Genomic DNA, 15,624 nt, shown 5'->3' with positions numbered 1-15,624 from the left:
CCCGCCCAGGGCAGGGACGAAGGGTGTGTGTGGCAAGGAAGGACAAAAGGTGGATCAGCGATTTTACTTGAAAACAAGCTCCATCCCTTTTCTATATTTATAAGAAGAGAAGATCCTGAGCGAAGCAGCACGCGACCCAGGTGTGTGTGAATTGAATGGAGACGTTCCTTTTTTTTTTTTTTTTTAATTTTTGTTTTTGTTCCTTTTTCTTTAAAAAAGTTTTATTTTGTTGTTTATTTTACTTTTTTGGTAACAAAAACTAAAATAAGGAATAGAAAAGCTGTTTTTCAGGCTGACAGTCCGATTAAGGGTAGTTGAGACCTTGCATGGTAGGGTAGGAGTCATAGTGTCTGTCAGTGAGGTCCAGTGAGTCTGTGTGAGTCCTTGTGTCATCGTTCGGGGCACTGTTTTTTTATGCAAGGGCAAAAATCTTTGTATCTGGGGAAAAAAACAGCAACTTTTTTTTAAATTAAAAAGGAAAATAAAAGATATTGAGGTCTTCCTAGTGTTACTTAAATTAAGATCAAGGTAAGAAACATTGTAAAAAAATTACAAAAGTGCTATTTGTTTCCTAAAAACAGTGATTTCTATTAAAAAGGTGTCAGAACTGGAGAAAATGCTGTGTAGTTATAATTTTTTAGCACAGAACCTGCTGATCATGATGACATTTTGCCGTGTTTGTGTCTCAAACTGGTGGGCTAGTCTCCACGATTTCTGTCCTCTGGAAGGCTGCAGCCCGGCCGGGCAGGGACGGAACTGTCCCCCCATTCTGCCCTCCTCAGAAAAGACTGCCCTCTCCTCTCAGTGCAGGGATCTGGGCTCCTGTTTTGAAGCCCAGTAGAGTGTGGATGGTGTCAGGGCCCTACCCACTGTCCCCTCGGATTTCGCTACAGCAAAAGGCTGGTGCCTAAATGAGATCCTTTCCTTTGGTGCTGCTCTCGGTCTTTCTGCCACCAGCATTTTGAGTGCCTGGGGGACAACTCTGAAGGACATGGCCAGTGAAGCTCATTGGTGCCCATGCACCCTGGCCTTCATGGGAGGGGGCAGGGGGCAGGCTAGCTACATCAGCCCTTGGTGCTTAGAAGGAACGATGGAGTAAGATGTCTTGAGGGTACATGGTGTCTCTGAGACGGAGAGCCCCAGGGTGGCCTTTGTGTCTGTCTTGCTTTTGAAGAGAGGTCTGAAAATCCAGCCCCTTTCTCTGCCTGCTGGTCCCAGGCACCAGAGATGGAATTTGCTCTCCTTTTCCCACCCACGCGATTCCTGGGTGACCTGTGGCTAGAATCACTGAGCTTGCCTTGGCTTGGTCTGTCTCTTTCTTGAGAAAACCAGGGTTCTGAAAGGTTCAGACCATTTCTATCATCTCACCTTGTGGGAAATTTTGTCAGGTGCGCGTGCTCCTGCTGGAGTCCTTTGCGCAATGCGTACCTGGCTGACAGGAGGAAAGCAGAGACACTATCCCAGCCTACCCCATGCTGCCTCATGGCCAGAGTCTAGGAGGGGCAGAAAAGGTCCCATTAGTTTTTCCCTCGCCCAGTTAGACCCGGAGAGACAAAGATGGATCCTGAAAGTAAATGCCGCAGAGATACTTCTTAGGTTAAATATGTCTCATCGCTACCAACTGTTTCCGGATACTCATCTTCCTGGGGAGATTAGAAAAGGGGATTAAGAGTGGCCGGCTGACAGGCCTCAGAGCCAGGCCCTGGCTGAGGAGGACAGAGAAGAGCTCCCTTTCCTCGTGCGGAAACCAAGGTGCTATGTCTAGTCAGGGAGCTTTGGAGATGCCTGGACTAGTTGGGGGAATAGTTGGCAGAGGTTCAGAGCCCAGTGGCAGGCTGTAGGCCCTGTCTCAGCTCTCCTGTTGGACTTGTCTGGGCCCAGAGCCTGGAGCTCGCCACGCAGTACCTACCTTCTTGAAAGAAGTTGGGAAACTATCATCACTAGAGGCCTTCGCTCAGAAAGGAGATGCCTGAGGATTCTTGGGGTGGGGCAGGGCTAGGATTTGATCGGTGTTTTGCCTACTGCTGTGAGCAGTCACACTCTGAACTTGCCCAAGATTGGGACATGGATTCTTCCCGAAGTTCAGATATGAGCTGTTTTGGGAGGCAGCTAGTATGGAGTATAAAATGCAACCCTGCCCCAAAACCACATTCTGGACCCAAATTCCAAAACACCCCTTACTGCAAGGAAAGAGCTCTAGTCACTCGGTCTCCTTTCCCTTCACTCTCCTGACGAGAGAAGATCCGCTGTCTGCCCCGACCTGCTGGTGCCTGTGACACACACTCATAACTGCCCTACCTGAGCTGCCTCCACCTCCTCCTCCCTCCCTCCTGTTCTTTCCCCACACCCAAGTTTAGCCACTGACAGACATATCTGAGACCAGGTAGCAGCTGTCTGGGACTAGAAAACTCCCCACCTGGCCATTGATCAAGGGGCCCTTGTCGGTCCTGTGGCTCAGGCGCTGTGCCCTCGAGGCAGAGAAGTCACATTGCTGTCATCTTCCCAGCTCAGCTCACATTCTTGCCAATGGCCTACAGGTCCTTTTTCTTTCTTGGAGCCTGCTGGGTCTTGTTTCACCTCTACTGAGCTCATCCAGAGTTCTGCTTCCTTCCTTACCAGGCCCTTTAGGGCAAGCCTACTGGTTACGCCTGGTAGAGAGACCTGTGGGGCCAGCAACATGGCCATGGCAGCCTCCAGCTGGCACCACCTGAGTGCCCGCTTTCCTTACAAGGCCTGCCTCTCTGCCCCTGATGCTGCTTGGCTCAGGCTCAGCAGGCGGAGAGGATGGGCAAAATTGCTCCCTCGTGCCTCTCCCATGAGGGTGACCACATTTCCCGCTCACCTGTCTCTGTGCAGTCGCCTCTCTGGCCATCTCAGACACTTCCTCTCTTGGGGCCAGCAGAGCCTCCTTGGGCTCTCCCAACCCCACAACACACTCGAAGTGGTTTCTTCCCTTCGCTCTCTTCTAGGGTGTGGTCTTTCTTATTTATCCAAAGGGCTTAATAGGAGACTTTTACCCCAGGGTCAAAAGGCTCTTCTGAGTAGTAGGATGGATGGTGGCCCAGGTATGTTTTCCAGGCTTTGGGTTCTCCAGATTCCAGGGCTTCTGTGGGATGGAGGCAACCTTGCTCTGTGTAAATGCCTGTGGGCCTCACCCCCACCCCTCAGCTGGGCACCCTTGGCAGGAAACAGGAGGCCCATTCTCACCCTTACAGCCATCCTCAGTGTCAGCACCTGGACAAGAAGGCAGGGGGTGGCCCCTGAGAAAATCCCTCTGGCCCCCCCACAATGTGAGGAGGAGGAAGCCAGGAGTTAACCCTCCAGAGAGCCATGGTGGAAATCTTAAAAATAGCCCTTGTAAGGGAGAGCAGGGCTCCCAAATCCAAAGCCCACTTGGCTCTCCCTTTCCACAAGGCTCTTCTCGAACTCCGAGGACTCCACTGTCCCCCACGGCAGCCTTTGGCCCCTGCCCCTCCCTCCAGCATCACTGAGTCCTCAGCCCAGGGTAAGCTGCAGTCAGGCAGGACAGGACGGGCAGCCAGAGGTCAGCAAGCTCTGAGCAGCAAAGAGCCAGCCAGCCCCCAACCTGTCTCTCGTCTGCGCCCTTTGTGATTTCAGTCTTGGTAGAACTTGTATTTGGAGTTTTGTGCTTCAAAGTTTTTGTTTTTGTTTGTTTGATTTTTGTTTTGAGGGGGTGGGAGTGGGGGGATACAGAGCAGCTGATCAATTTGTATTTATTTATTTTAACATTTTACTAAATAAAGCCAAATAAAGTCTCTCAGCCTCATGGTGTTGGGTTTGGGGCCAGGGAGGGTGGGCAAGACACACTGCCGTCCCGGTCTCTGGGGGAGCAACCGGGCCCCGCTGTGACTCCAGCAAGACTCAGCAACTCCCAGGCCTCATGGATGCCCTCGTGCCCCAAACCAGGACAAACATGCAACAAAGCTTTTAAAACTTTAATTATAAAAAAGGATATATAATTGAGGATGGGAGAACCAGCCCCAAACCAGCTGGAGCAGAAGGAGACTAGACCTCAGATACAGTAGCAGCAAAGGGAGGCCCGTAGGCCCCACCTCACAGATGCTCCACTGCAGCCCTTCCCACAGAGACCTTAAATAATTTAAATAACAGAGCAGGAGAAGTGGCACGGTTGCTCCAGGGTCTGTGGGGTGTGAGCCAAGGCAAAGGGCAGGGGTGCCTCCTGCAGGCTCAGCCTTGGGGTGCCTCAGGCTGCTGCAGGGCAGTGAGGTATTTGAGGGCAGCAGCCCCATAGTGGCGGGATAAGTCCTGGTGGAACTCATCCTTGAGGATCTGCAGGCAATCACGATAGGTGGGTCTGGAACGGAAGCGGGAGATGTCGGGGCTTGGGGTGTGTGGCAGATGGATGGTGAAGGCCTCTGGCAGCACCAGGAGCTCATACTCCTGCGGAGGTGGGGGCAGACGGAAGGTCATTGCCTGGGCTGGGGGTAGAACAGCTCTGGGGTGGGGAGCAGGCTTATCCAGTAGCCTCTTAGAGCCAAAGCCAGGGCCAAAGGGCAGCCAATTTTGGTTCTAAAGAAGGTGGAACTTCTAACAGCGCCACCTACCGGTGCAGTGTGCCTCACCCAGACGTAGTGATCCTGGGTCTGGAGGTATTCAAATCAAAGCTGGAGGCAGGAAGGATTCCCCTCACCTGTGCATCCAGTTCCACAATGTGGGCCACCTTGTTCCAGCCAAAGCCCACAAAGCGGGGATCATAGCGGGGGCAGTCACGTGGCACCACCACGTAGGGCTCATAGTCGGCTGCCCATTGCACACGGTATGGGGCCTGAGCCTCCCGCCATCGGGCATAGTCTGTGGGCGCGTAACCCTGGGGCCACTCGTGAGATCTGTGGAGCAGGACAGGGCGGGGAGCCAGGCTGAGGCTAGGAGCTCACGGGTGGTGGGGGCTGGTGTGAAAAACAGGGAGACAGAGCAGTGGCCTCTCCTACCTGAAGGTGTAGAGAGAGCCAGCATCCAGCAAGGCCAGCAGTTCGGCCTTGGAGTTGGGGAAGCTGAAGTGGTAGTGCAGGGTCTCGAATGCTGGCACCACCAGAGCTGCCTTCCGCCCGCTGCCCAGCTCCAGCTGCTCAATGGAGGCCCTGAGGAGGGAGCACCGTGAACAGGAGACAAGAGAAGGCTCTGCCTCCAGCACTGGACCCAGTGATTCTCTTGCTTTTATGACCGGCTTTCAAAAGCTAGCTCACTGATGCCCACTAGGAGACCGACACGAGTGGAGCTGCTGTGGGAAGCAGGCCCCAGCCTCCCCTACGCTCTCACGGCAGCCCAGAGAAATGGTGTGGTCTCACCCCCGGCTGTAATACAAACCCCATTTCACAGGGGACACTGAGGCCCAGAAAGGAGGGATACACTCACCTAGGGCCCTGCAGGTACCCGCAACCCTGTCCACACCCATCCATATACCTTCCTCTCCCGCCCACCTGAGGTAGTCGTAGAGGGAGTAGGAAGGCAGAAGGTCAATGTCACTGAGGAAGACATAAGGCGTGAGGGCCTGGGCCATGGCCACGTTGCGAAGCTGGTTAATAGGGTAGAGGGAACCCTCACGGTACACCACGTGGTAGGCCACATCCTGCCGGGCAGAGAGCACCGCCGAGGCCTCGACGAAATGCAGGAACTGTTGGGCCTCTGCGTCTGTCAGGTACAAGGCCAGGCTCATGGGGCCCGGCCAGTGCCTACACAGGGCTTCCAGCATCTGCAGCCTGCGGCGAGGGGGGTAGTCAGCCCAGGGAGCTACTGCAGACACCCCTCAAGTGTCTTTTTGAGCAGTCTTATTTAATCTTCACAACTACCCCACAGGTGGGTACTTGCTCCTTTGAGAGGCCAGAGATATTAAGACTCGCCCATGGTCTCACTACTACGGAGGGCACCCAAATGATCCCAAGCCCAGCTCCTTCCACCATGTCCAGTGTCTCCAACCTCTGCAACTCCTCAAGCATCGGGCAGTGAGACCTCTTCCTTCTACCCTCCTCTCAGCCCGCGCCATGCTCTCTGGGGTTGCCTTCAGCACCCTCACCGGTCCATGGAGAGCTGGGCCACAAGGGTGACATCGTGAGGCCGGGGGGGCGGTGGCTCATGGGGCAGGAAGGTGATATGCACACGGTGCACAGTGAGCTGCTGCTGACGGAACTCAAGGCAGGTGTCCTCCTCGCTGAGGTGTGCCAGGGCCCGCTGCAACTGAGACAGTCGAGGGGAGAAGGACGGGGGCTGGGGCGGGCGAGCAAGTCCCCAGACCAGAAGACCAGACTAGGTCCAACGGGAGCAGAGCGGGGCAGAGTCTTTCCATGACAAGAGAAGGCGGCTCTCTCACCTGCTCAGCCTCAGGTGGGGGTGGGCTGGGGCACCCAAAGAGCTCTCTCCGCAGCAGGTTCCCATTGTACTCCAGGAAGGTCAGGTGGAGGTTGCGGAAGAACTCCACGTGCTTGTTCTTCACACGCAGCTTCTTCGGTGAGTTCCAGTGGATCACCTGTGACCCGGGAGGGTGTCGGTGCGGGAGTGGGGGAAGGGGTCCCCATCCTCAGCCCACCGCCCCCACTTAGCCCCCCGCCCCGACTCACTTTGAGGTCAGCTGCCTCTGAGTAGCAGCGCTCAGCCAGCGTGTGGTCTGACAGCTGCACATTCCAGATGCAAGGCAGGGGAAGCACCAGCCCGGGGTGCCTCTTGATTATGGCATTAAAGATGTCCTGGGCAGAGACAGCCATCTCACCTTGGCCCTGAGCCTGTCCCCCTCCCCCCAGAAGGCTTCTCCAGACCTGGTCGGCCAGCGAGGTGGCAGGCAGCGTGAGGAGCTCCTGCGTAGCTGTCAGCTTCCACATCTGCTCCCAGCCAGCCTGCCGAAGCCGGTCCAGCCGCAGGAGGATCACACCTGCTCACGAAGAGGTTGTCATGCCCACCTGGGATGACCTAGCCCCTGCTTATTTTTAGGCTTATTGATATTTTCTGACATGAGCATGGACTACAATCCTCTTGCGGGTGAAGGGGAGGTGCTGCACAGCTTACGGAGCACCTCCATAGCCATCTTCTCCCACTCAGTGGTCCCGGGGCTGGTAAAATCCCTATTTAATGGATGAGAAAACTGAGGCGCAGTTTTATTGCCAAAGTCATCCAGCATCTACGGCCAAGGCTGGAACTGTTTTCTGGCTCTTCTCCCAGTGTTCTTTCCACAGCACTAAGTCTGGGGGGCTTCCTAGCATTTTGTGCGCTGCCTAGTCCCTGGGGCCTAGGGACCAGTGGCCACCCCTCTTGCCTCCCCACACCATCCCCACCTGTGTTAAATCCCCGGCCCAAGGCAGGCCAGGGCCTGTGGTTCCTCCAGAGGTTGCCCAGGTACCAGTCGCTCTGGTTCTCCACGAGACCGATCACCTGCTCGTCTGGGAGAGGAGGGCACGAGGGAGCTGCCTGAGGCTGCCGCAGGACCTCGGCTCAGGGCTAGGCCATAGGGGTGCTTGTATGGGCCAGGGAGAGGGGCTGGCGGGGGCAGGGTCCCAGGCCACTCACCAGAAAAATAAGCAAAGAGTGCCCAGAGTTCTGCAATGTCGGAGGCGAAGGTGACATCCGTATCTAGGACAATAACACGGGCCAGGGCAGGAGGCAAGGCACCGGGCAGCACTAGCTTCATTAGCCCATAGAGGCCAGAGTAGTGCTTGTTGGGGATCCAGGAGACCTGAGGCTGTTGGGTAGGAAGGACAGAGCATGAGCCTGGTGGAGCCTGGTGGCGAGTGCCAGAACATACTCAGGGAGACAAAGGGCGAAGAAGGGGTGAGCCCCAGGAGAGGTGAGGGATTCGAGCTTCAGTAAGTGTGATGGAACTGGGGGTCCCAGGCAGCTCTAACCTCTCCTCTCCCTACCCCCCACGCCCTGGGAGGAAGGAGAGGGCTGGGCAGGCTGGGGAGGAGGGCGGAAGGGCCAGGGCTCCTGCCTTGAGCTCTTCCGCATCATAGAAGCTGACCCGGACAGCCGGAACCATCCATGTGTGGAAAAGTGTCTCCAGGATGTTCCTGGCCACTGCATCAGTCACCAAGTGGAGGTGCAGTGGGTTTTTCCTTTGGGGAGGACAGGGCAGCAAAGCTGATAGGGCCCAGAAGTAATAACATGGGGCAAGCCCAACCCCATGAGGCTCAGAAGAGGAAACACCAATTTTTCAATCCTGCCCAAGACTTTGTCCCCTCCCCCACTCTTGGACCCCCACCGCCAACACCTGGCTGTACCTGAAGAAGAGCATGGACTTTACCAGGGTGATGACATCCCGGCTGGTGTTATGTCCCGCACACACCATTGCCACATGCAAAAGCTGAGGAGGAGACACGGTCACCAGCAGCACCCCCTCCACTAGGCCGTGAGGACCCATGGTTGGGCGGGCCTGGACTTGTAGTCCCACAAGTCATCCGAGCTAGACGAGAGTAGGGGGCTGGGGCGGAGCAAGAGTCCAGTCCCCTGGTTTCACAAATGGGGAAACTGAGGCTGGGAGCAGGGGAGATATGAACCCGAAGCGCCCCCAGCTGGCTGGTCAGTGCAGGAGCGACGACGCCAGGTGTGATTCCCACAGGTGCCTGGGTGGCCAGGATGGGGCCGCGGCGCCCCCCGGGTTCCCGCCGCCAGGGGCCGCGCGCACCTACCTCGCACTTGGGAGGCAGCGGCCGAAGCGGGACGCAGTCGGAGCGGTTGCAGCCCCCGTGGTCCGCCGGCAGGTCTCCGTCTGGGGGGACACGTGGCGTTAGCGAGCAAGGGAAGGATCCCGGGCCTCCCTGCTCACGGCGTTCGCACTCCAGGTCTCCGCCGAACAGGAAGAATCCGATCAGAATCAGCACCAGCAACAGCGCGGCGGCCCCCAGCGCCCGGGGGCGCCCTCGGGGCAGCATGGCCGCCTGCGGGGGCGCTCAGGGCGGGGCGCGCCCCCAGGCTGCTGGCTCCATCTCCGGCTCTACAGACCCAGGAGGGAGAGAGGAGGGTCAGCCCTTGGGCGGCCGGGCCCGACGGCTGCCCGGTCCCCACTTATGCTGAGTTGCCACCTCACCTGCTCCAGCGGCTTAGGGACCTGGACCTTACTCTTCCAGAAGCCGGCCAGGGTGCTGGGAAAGTGGGTGGAGGCGCAGGCCTGGCCCGTCCGAGCAGGAGCCAGCTCCGCCCCCAACCTGGGTTCAGGTTTCACCTCCGCTTGGCTGAGCCCGAAGGGCGGGGAGACCCCCCGGGGGCCTGACCCCGCCCCTGCCCCGCCATCCGACGGCCTCCCCCCAAGATCCGGAGGAACCCAGGAAACCCCCGGGATAGCTTGAGGAAGCGGCGTGGGAGAAACCGCCACTCAGGAAGGCCCAGTCCCCGCTACCTGCTGTGAGCCCATCCCCCTCTTCGCTGCTCTGGGGCCCCACCGCCTCCCCTTAACGTCCCTCCGTGAGAGGGGCCGTGACCCCGGGCCTGGGCTGAAAGGGACTGCCAGAGTAAGAGGGAGGGGGCTGGAATGCTGGCCCTGGGGATTGGAGACACCTGCTCAGAGGGCTGGAGGCGGGGCGGCCGAGACCTGCCCTGGAGCCAGTGAGCACCTGAGCCCCGCTTTCCTCCCTGCCCTCGCGTCTGCTCCACCCACGCTCCACGTGGCCTGCCCGCGACCCGGCGCGGCTGGGACAAAGCAGCCTTAAGAGGGTTGCCTCCTGCCCAGGAACTGGCAAGAGACCTCACAGACTGGCGGGGCGTGGGTCGCCTGGGCAGGGCCGGGATCCCCTATGCTCGCCTAGACCTCCGCGATTTTGCCAGACGCCGGCCTGGCCCTCTTCCTTTCCACCCCCCACCCCCGAACCCCACAGCAGGCACCAGCATGGCCTCGGCCCTGGAGGGGTTGGTGGGCGCTCTGGACCGTGAACAACAGCCACGGTTGATTGAGCGCGTACACTCGGTGCCAGGCCCTGTGCCGGATTCCACCAAGCCTCATCTCAGTTAACCCTCACATCGGTCCTGTGACACAGGCATTTTCTTACCCCAGAGGGTCCAAGTAACCTGTTAGAACACCCTTGGGCTTATTCCCCAGGCTCTACCCTGCAGACAGTTTCCTGCTGCTCCTGAGTTTCCTGTCCTAGGACTTACCCTTGATGTTCCTTCTGCCCGGATTCTTCCAGATTCTCACAAGGCTGGCTTCTACTTCTGCATCCCTAGGCTTATTCCTAGTACTTTGACCTTGTCTGTTTATAATCTGTCTCCCCCACCCCTTAGAAGGTGGCCACTCATGGTACTGGGTCAATCAGGGCCTGGCACATACCCGGCCCTAAGTATGTGCTGAAAGTGGATGGGACTCACAGGGCTTTGCCATGACCTGGAAAGGGGCTCAGACTGTGTCCTTTAGCTTAAAAAGTGAAGGCCTGAGAAGCCCAACCCCCAGAAAAGCTGTGGCAAAGCAGCCCAGCATGAGACCTCCAAGTCTCTTCCACTGAGATGCCTTTCTCTGGGAGATGGAGGTCTGCAAGGAAGGTTGGGCTTGAGGCTTTGGAGGCCAGGGACAGTGGTTGCCATGGAGACTTTCGGCAGCTCCTCGTGTATCCGGGAATTGAGATCAGAGAATGCAGGGGCCACCCAAGCATCTGGAGCTTTAAGCCCCCAGCCCCTCTGCCCCTCATCTCTGCCTGGAGCTGGGGCGGAGGGTGGGTGACTCCCTCTGCAAGATCCTCAACAGATAGTGTCTGTGGAGGTTGAATGTGAAGGAGCAGGTAGCAAACAGTTAGGGCCTGACCAGGGAGTTTGTGGAGGAAGCTGGGTCAGCATTCGGGTCTGCAGAGTGACTGTGGTCACTTGCAATGCTGACCCTACCTCTCACTCAACCTTACCACTCAGGGGAAATTGAGTTGCTGAGATGCCTCCAAGGCCTCTTCTAAGTTGTGGAGGGGAAAGGGAGACATGTATGAGCATTTGAGTGGGTGCTAGTCTTCTAAGCTTGAGACAGAGTTTGGCCCAGCTCTGCCCAGGACTTTGCTGTGTGACCTTAACCAGTCAGGACCTTTTCTGGGCCTCAGTGTCTTCATCTGTACTTGTTGGACTGGTCTAGCTCTAGCTCTCTTCCCCTGCGGCTCACGGCAGACTTAGGAGGAGAGTTAGGAGGAGAGATCCGGATCAACCTGCCCAGAGGCCCTTTCAGTCCAGCCAGGTGACCAAATCTAGGCAGGGGCCCAGCAGGGAGGAGCTGCCCTGGGCGTCTCCTGCACACATGGCCACTATTTGTCTCTGGGACCTAATCAGGCCCAGGATCTAGAGAGGCAATTCGGCTGGGCCCATGATCCTTTCCCAGTCCTGAAGGGAGGCAAGAGAAACAGGCTCCAGCCCAAGAACCCCTCATATTCTGTGGGGGGAGGCTGCTCCTCAATCCTCCATGCCCCTCTCCTCCTCAGAAGCACAGGACCACCAGCCCTGGAAATGCCAAAGAAACCTCACACTCTCCCTCCTCATTCTCTCTACATTCAGAGAGAGAGGAGCTGGAAGACTATCCACTGGTGAGGTTTGGGAAACAAATTAAGATGGTGGGGTGCAAGGAGGAAGAGAGAAAGAGCCCCATACTGAATGCCCTAAACCCTGGTCTTAATCCCAGTTACTAACTTGACTCATGACCAAATGGCCTCAACATGTCACTGTTCTTGCTTGGCTGTGGGCAGTAGGAGAAAGAGCACCGTCACAGAGACCTGCATTGTGGTCCTTTTGGCCAATGCCATGGTGTGTGACCCAGGACAAGTTCTTTCCCCTCCTTGGGCTTTATTCCCCATCTGTGAAAAGGAATTCACAGCAACCTAGCAGGGTTGCTAAAAAGAGTTGAGTGAGCCTCACATGCAGAAGATGGTGAGAAATGATGCTGGTGATGCCCAAGCTCACCTCTTGAGTTCTCCAAGGCCTTTGCCTCTCCAGAGGTGCCTGGACACGTCTCCCTGGGTCTTCATTCCTTGGCCTGAGTAGGGAGGGCAGCTATGATTCCCCACAAGATACAGAAAAAAGTCAAGCTGGGGAGGAGGCTAGGAGGAGTGAATGCAAGGAGAGGCTGTGTCTTCCTGGTGAAGTGTTGTACTTAAAACGCCTAGATTCTGTGGTCAGACTAGACCCGGATTTTAGAATCTTGACTGGTTCTTAAGCGGATCTTTTCTTCATCTGGAGATAATATCTGGTGGAGAGGATTATGTAAAATAATGTATTACTATTCTCAGGGTACCACCAATCTGCCAACAAAGGTTCGACGGGCGAGGCCCGCCCCTTTCCTCACAGCCAATCAGCGGCTACCTCCCCGAGCTTCTGTTCCTTCCACCTCTGACCACTCTTCTCCCGCCGCCGACCGGTCCAGCTAGGCTGCCTCTTTTAGGATGGGATTCCCAGGAATCACCCCATCCCTTGGGAAGCAGCTGAGGACCGAGAGGTCACAAAGCATGGCATCAGAGGGCCGAAAAGCGCTTTGAGATTGATCCCGCGTTCCGAGACCAAGTCTGCCCTCAAACCATTTTACAGATGGGGATACCCGAGGCCCAGAGAAGGGAAACTCCCGACCAAGGTCGCTCCGAGCTGAGAGCAGAAGCCCAGGCCAGGGTTTTCTCCACGGAGGTGGGAGTGCAGGTGCGCGCTCTTGGGTGGCAGAGTCCTTGCGGGAACTGGGGCCGAAGTCGGAGCACTAACAGTGCTGGCCGGGGGATTGAACCTACGTGGGATGCTGGACTCCTCGCTGCCTTAGTTTCCCCAGCACTACCTCCGGGGGGAGACGAGGCACCTGGCCACACTTGTGCCTGCCGAGACACAGTTCGACTCTCCTTAGACTCTCGACACCTCCCCAAGTCTGATGGAGGCTCCTTTCCGCGCGCTATCTCCCAGCCCTTTAAAATCCGGTCCCGTTCGAGCCTCTCGGTGTTCTATTGGAAAGACTCCAGCTGGAACTGCGCAGACGCAAGGGCAGCCAACCGGGAAGGCGGAAAAGCCGGTCCCGACAGCGTTGAACGGGTCGGGGGCGGAGAGTGTGTTAACCAATGACTTGAAGGAGTAGGGAGGCGGGATTAGGCCCACAGTTGCTAAACGCTACCCTAGTGGGAGGCGATTTAAGAAATGAGGTGATGAGGGGCTCCATGGTCCTTCACGTCACCGTACTTCTGGCCTGCGGAAGTTAAGCAATCGAGAGGCGGGCCTAGGACCGGAAGCAGGAAGGAGGGCGCAGGAAACAGGGCGCCGCAACCACTCCTACTGTCGGTCAGTGTGTCTGTCGGTCCCTCGAGCAGGATGGAGAAGCTGCGGCTCCTGGGCCTCCGCTACCAGGAGTACGTGACTCGTCACCCGGCCGCCACGGCCCAGCTGGAGACGGCAGTGCGGGGCCTCAGTTACCTGCTGGCAGGTGCCACCCCGACCTTTGACCCATCCCTTCGGGGCTCTGACCTCTGACCCCACTGGCCCCCTTTTCTGCGGAGTCAGGGTAGTGATCGCTGTGCTTGAGAAGTACCTTCCAATTCCCGTAGGGCATAGGGAGGGGACATCCAGGGATCCAAAGCCTCAGGGTGAGGCAGTGCTCACCGACGCTTCCTTCTGTGCCTTCTCCTCAGGTCGTTTCGCCGATTCGCACGAGCTGTCAGAGCTGGGTGAGCCGGGCTGAGGGGTGGTTGGGGGATGGGAAGGCCCAGGAGGGCGTCCCAGAGGGGTGACCACCCCAGCTTATAGTCCTAGGCTTCCCGTTAGACCATCCTGTGCTGTGACTGAATGGGACGAAGGTCCAGCATCCTCTGTCCTGGGCCCTCTATGTCCCCATAGTTGAGAAGCAAATCTGGGGACCTTGACTGGTCAGGCAGCTGGGTCAAGTGCCTTCCCTGCCTATGCTCAGTTACTCCTCCCCACAGTCATATAAAGTGGGTACGGTCCTCAGTGTCCAGTTAAGGGAACAGAAGTTCAGTGAAGTTAGGGAACAGCCACTGATGATCCTAGAAAAAGGATTCAAATCCAGATCTCCCAGATTCCAGGACCCCACTGCCTCTGTAGTGTTTGCCCAGTGAGTACTGGAGGTGACGGTCCCGAAAGAACGAGTGGGGTTTGAAAGGTGGAGATGGAGTAGGCTTTCAGAAACAGGCTGCAGAGAGAGCAGAGGCCAGGAGGTGAGACCACACATCTGTGGCTATTTGGAGCACAATGGACAGTTCTGGACTGCTGGATGACCAGTGCTATTAAGCAGGGCAGTAGCTGGTTTGTCACTGAGATCAAATCATTCTTTCTTGTTCCAACCACCCATGTGAGATCACGTTGGGGAGCATAGAGCTCTGAGGATATGAGCTAAGAGGCAGAGTGGTTTCCACATAGTCTATGGGTGGCTGAGCCCAGCAGGTGATAGGTGACCCATGCAGCTCTGAGAAGGTGAAGGGGTGGAGGCTGCAGAGCCAGCCTCTCAAGGCCACACTCTACCCCTCAGTGTACTCCGCCTCTAACCTGCTTGTGCTGCTCAATGATGGAATTCTACGGAAGGAGCTTCGGAAAAAGTTGCCTGTGGTGAGAACTCTGCCCGGAACTGAAGGCGGGAAGCATAGGGACTTGGGAACAAAATAGTAATAACCAGCCTGTGTGTGTAGCACATGTTGTGGTCTCATAGAGTATGAAACATGCCTACGTCCATCTGAGCCTCAAGTCATCTCATTAGGTGAGATGTCAAGGTGTCAGTGTCCCCATCTGATGAAGAGACTGAGACATGGAGTAGCCTGTCCCAGGTGGAGATCTAACAGGTTACTTGGAAAGGGGAAAATTCACATATTCTGTCAAAAGAGTCTCCTAGGGCAGGGGTCCCTAATCCCTGGGCCACGGACCAGTACCGGTCAGTGGCCTGTTAGGAACCAGGCCACACAGCAGGAGGTGAGTGGCGGGTGAGGGAAGTTTCATCTGTATTTGCAGCCGCTCCCCAGCGCTAGCATCACCACCTCAGCCCCACCTCAGATCAGCAGGCATTAGATTCTCATAGGTGCACCGGTCCCTGTTGCCAGAAACATTGGAGACCGCTGCCCTAGGGGGAGGGTCTGTGATAAGGGAGTGTCCCCTGACCTCTTGGCCTGGGGTTCTTGCAGTCGCTGTCCCAGCAGAAGCTGTTGACATGGCTGAGCGTGCTGGAGTGCGTGGAGGTGTTCATGGAGATGGGGGCTGCCAAGGTGTGGGGCGAAGTGGGCCGTTGGCTTGTCATCGCCCTCATCCAGCTGGCCAAGTATGTCAGAACTGTGGTGGGCAGGCCCTGGGTGGGGTACCTGAGGCCAGCTGTACAGATGGGATTCAGCAGAGCACCCCTGTCCCCTTGCCCGCTAGTCACTCTCCCACCAGCCCTGCCTTACTCCCAATCCAGGGCAGTACTGCGAATGTTCCTGCTCATCTGGTTCAAGGCTGGCCTCCAGACCTCACCCCCCATCATTCCGCTGGACAGGGAGACCCAGGCGCAGTCCCCAGGTAAGCTGCTTCCCCACTCTGGAGTGGAATGGAGCATGGGACATTTGTGGATTTAGAGCTGATCTAATGAATGTTGCCATTCAAAAAGAAAAACATTAGGTTGGGGCAGAATTGAAACTTGAACTCAGGAGCTCTGGCGTCAGATCCTCGTCCTTTTTTGTGGACAGCACAAAGAAGACAGAGCAT

General features: G+C 56.8%; 2 protein-coding genes across 17 annotated transcripts in view; one reads left to right on the top strand and one right to left on the bottom strand.

Moving 5' to 3' along the window:
• Nucleotides 1-3,935: 3,935 nt before the first annotated feature.
• LARGE2 (LARGE xylosyl- and glucuronyltransferase 2) lies at nucleotides 3,936-9,336 on the bottom strand. 14 transcript variants are annotated; one of them, XM_025044120.1, is made up of 14 exons: nucleotides 9,050-9,332; nucleotides 8,652-8,956; nucleotides 8,244-8,326; nucleotides 7,955-8,078; nucleotides 7,534-7,705; nucleotides 7,302-7,406; nucleotides 6,789-6,901; nucleotides 6,594-6,719; nucleotides 6,347-6,502; nucleotides 6,053-6,213; nucleotides 5,395-5,738; nucleotides 4,971-5,120; nucleotides 4,673-4,868; nucleotides 3,936-4,422 (listed from the first exon to the last, which is right to left on the bottom strand). In XM_025044120.1, exons 2-14 carry the CDS (start codon nucleotides 8,892-8,894, stop codon nucleotides 3,957-3,959), a joined length of 2,439 nt encoding a protein of 812 aa, XP_024899888.1. In that variant the 5' UTR covers nucleotides 8,895-8,956; nucleotides 9,050-9,332; the 3' UTR covers nucleotides 3,936-3,956. The 14 variants fall into 14 exon arrangements, with proteins under 14 accessions (XP_024899888.1, XP_024899886.1, XP_024899885.1 ...); XM_006908068.3 differs by having other exon boundaries at nucleotides 4,080-4,422; nucleotides 5,460-5,738; nucleotides 9,050-9,327; XM_025044118.1 differs by having other exon boundaries at nucleotides 6,053-6,207; nucleotides 6,594-6,901; nucleotides 9,050-9,335.
• Nucleotides 9,337-12,151: 2,815 nt separating this feature from the next.
• The window catches only part of PEX16 (peroxisomal biogenesis factor 16), a 7,084-nt gene continuing 3,611 nt past the window's right edge, over nucleotides 12,152-15,624 (top strand). The window contains exons 1-5 of one of the 3 annotated variants that reach the window (XM_006908067.3): nucleotides 12,936-13,366; nucleotides 13,572-13,607; nucleotides 14,426-14,502; nucleotides 15,069-15,202; nucleotides 15,338-15,438. In XM_006908067.3, coding sequence (XP_006908129.1) covers nucleotides 13,255-13,366; nucleotides 13,572-13,607; nucleotides 14,426-14,502; nucleotides 15,069-15,202; nucleotides 15,338-15,438 — 460 coding nt within the window. In that variant the 5' untranslated portion in view covers nucleotides 12,936-13,254. Of the gene's footprint in view, nucleotides 12,604-12,928; nucleotides 13,367-13,571; nucleotides 13,608-14,425; nucleotides 14,503-15,068; nucleotides 15,203-15,337; nucleotides 15,439-15,624 lie in introns of those variants that run through there. The other 2 variants (XM_025044127.1, XM_015586331.2) reach the window with 2 other exon arrangements.

This window comes from Pteropus alecto, unplaced genomic scaffold (genome assembly GCF_000325575.1).
Source record: "Pteropus alecto unplaced genomic scaffold, ASM32557v1 scaffold71, whole genome shotgun sequence".
In the NCBI taxonomy this organism is placed as follows: Eukaryota; Metazoa; Chordata; class Mammalia; order Chiroptera; family Pteropodidae; genus Pteropus; species Pteropus alecto.
This window is presented reverse-complemented; position numbering and strand designations above follow the sequence as displayed.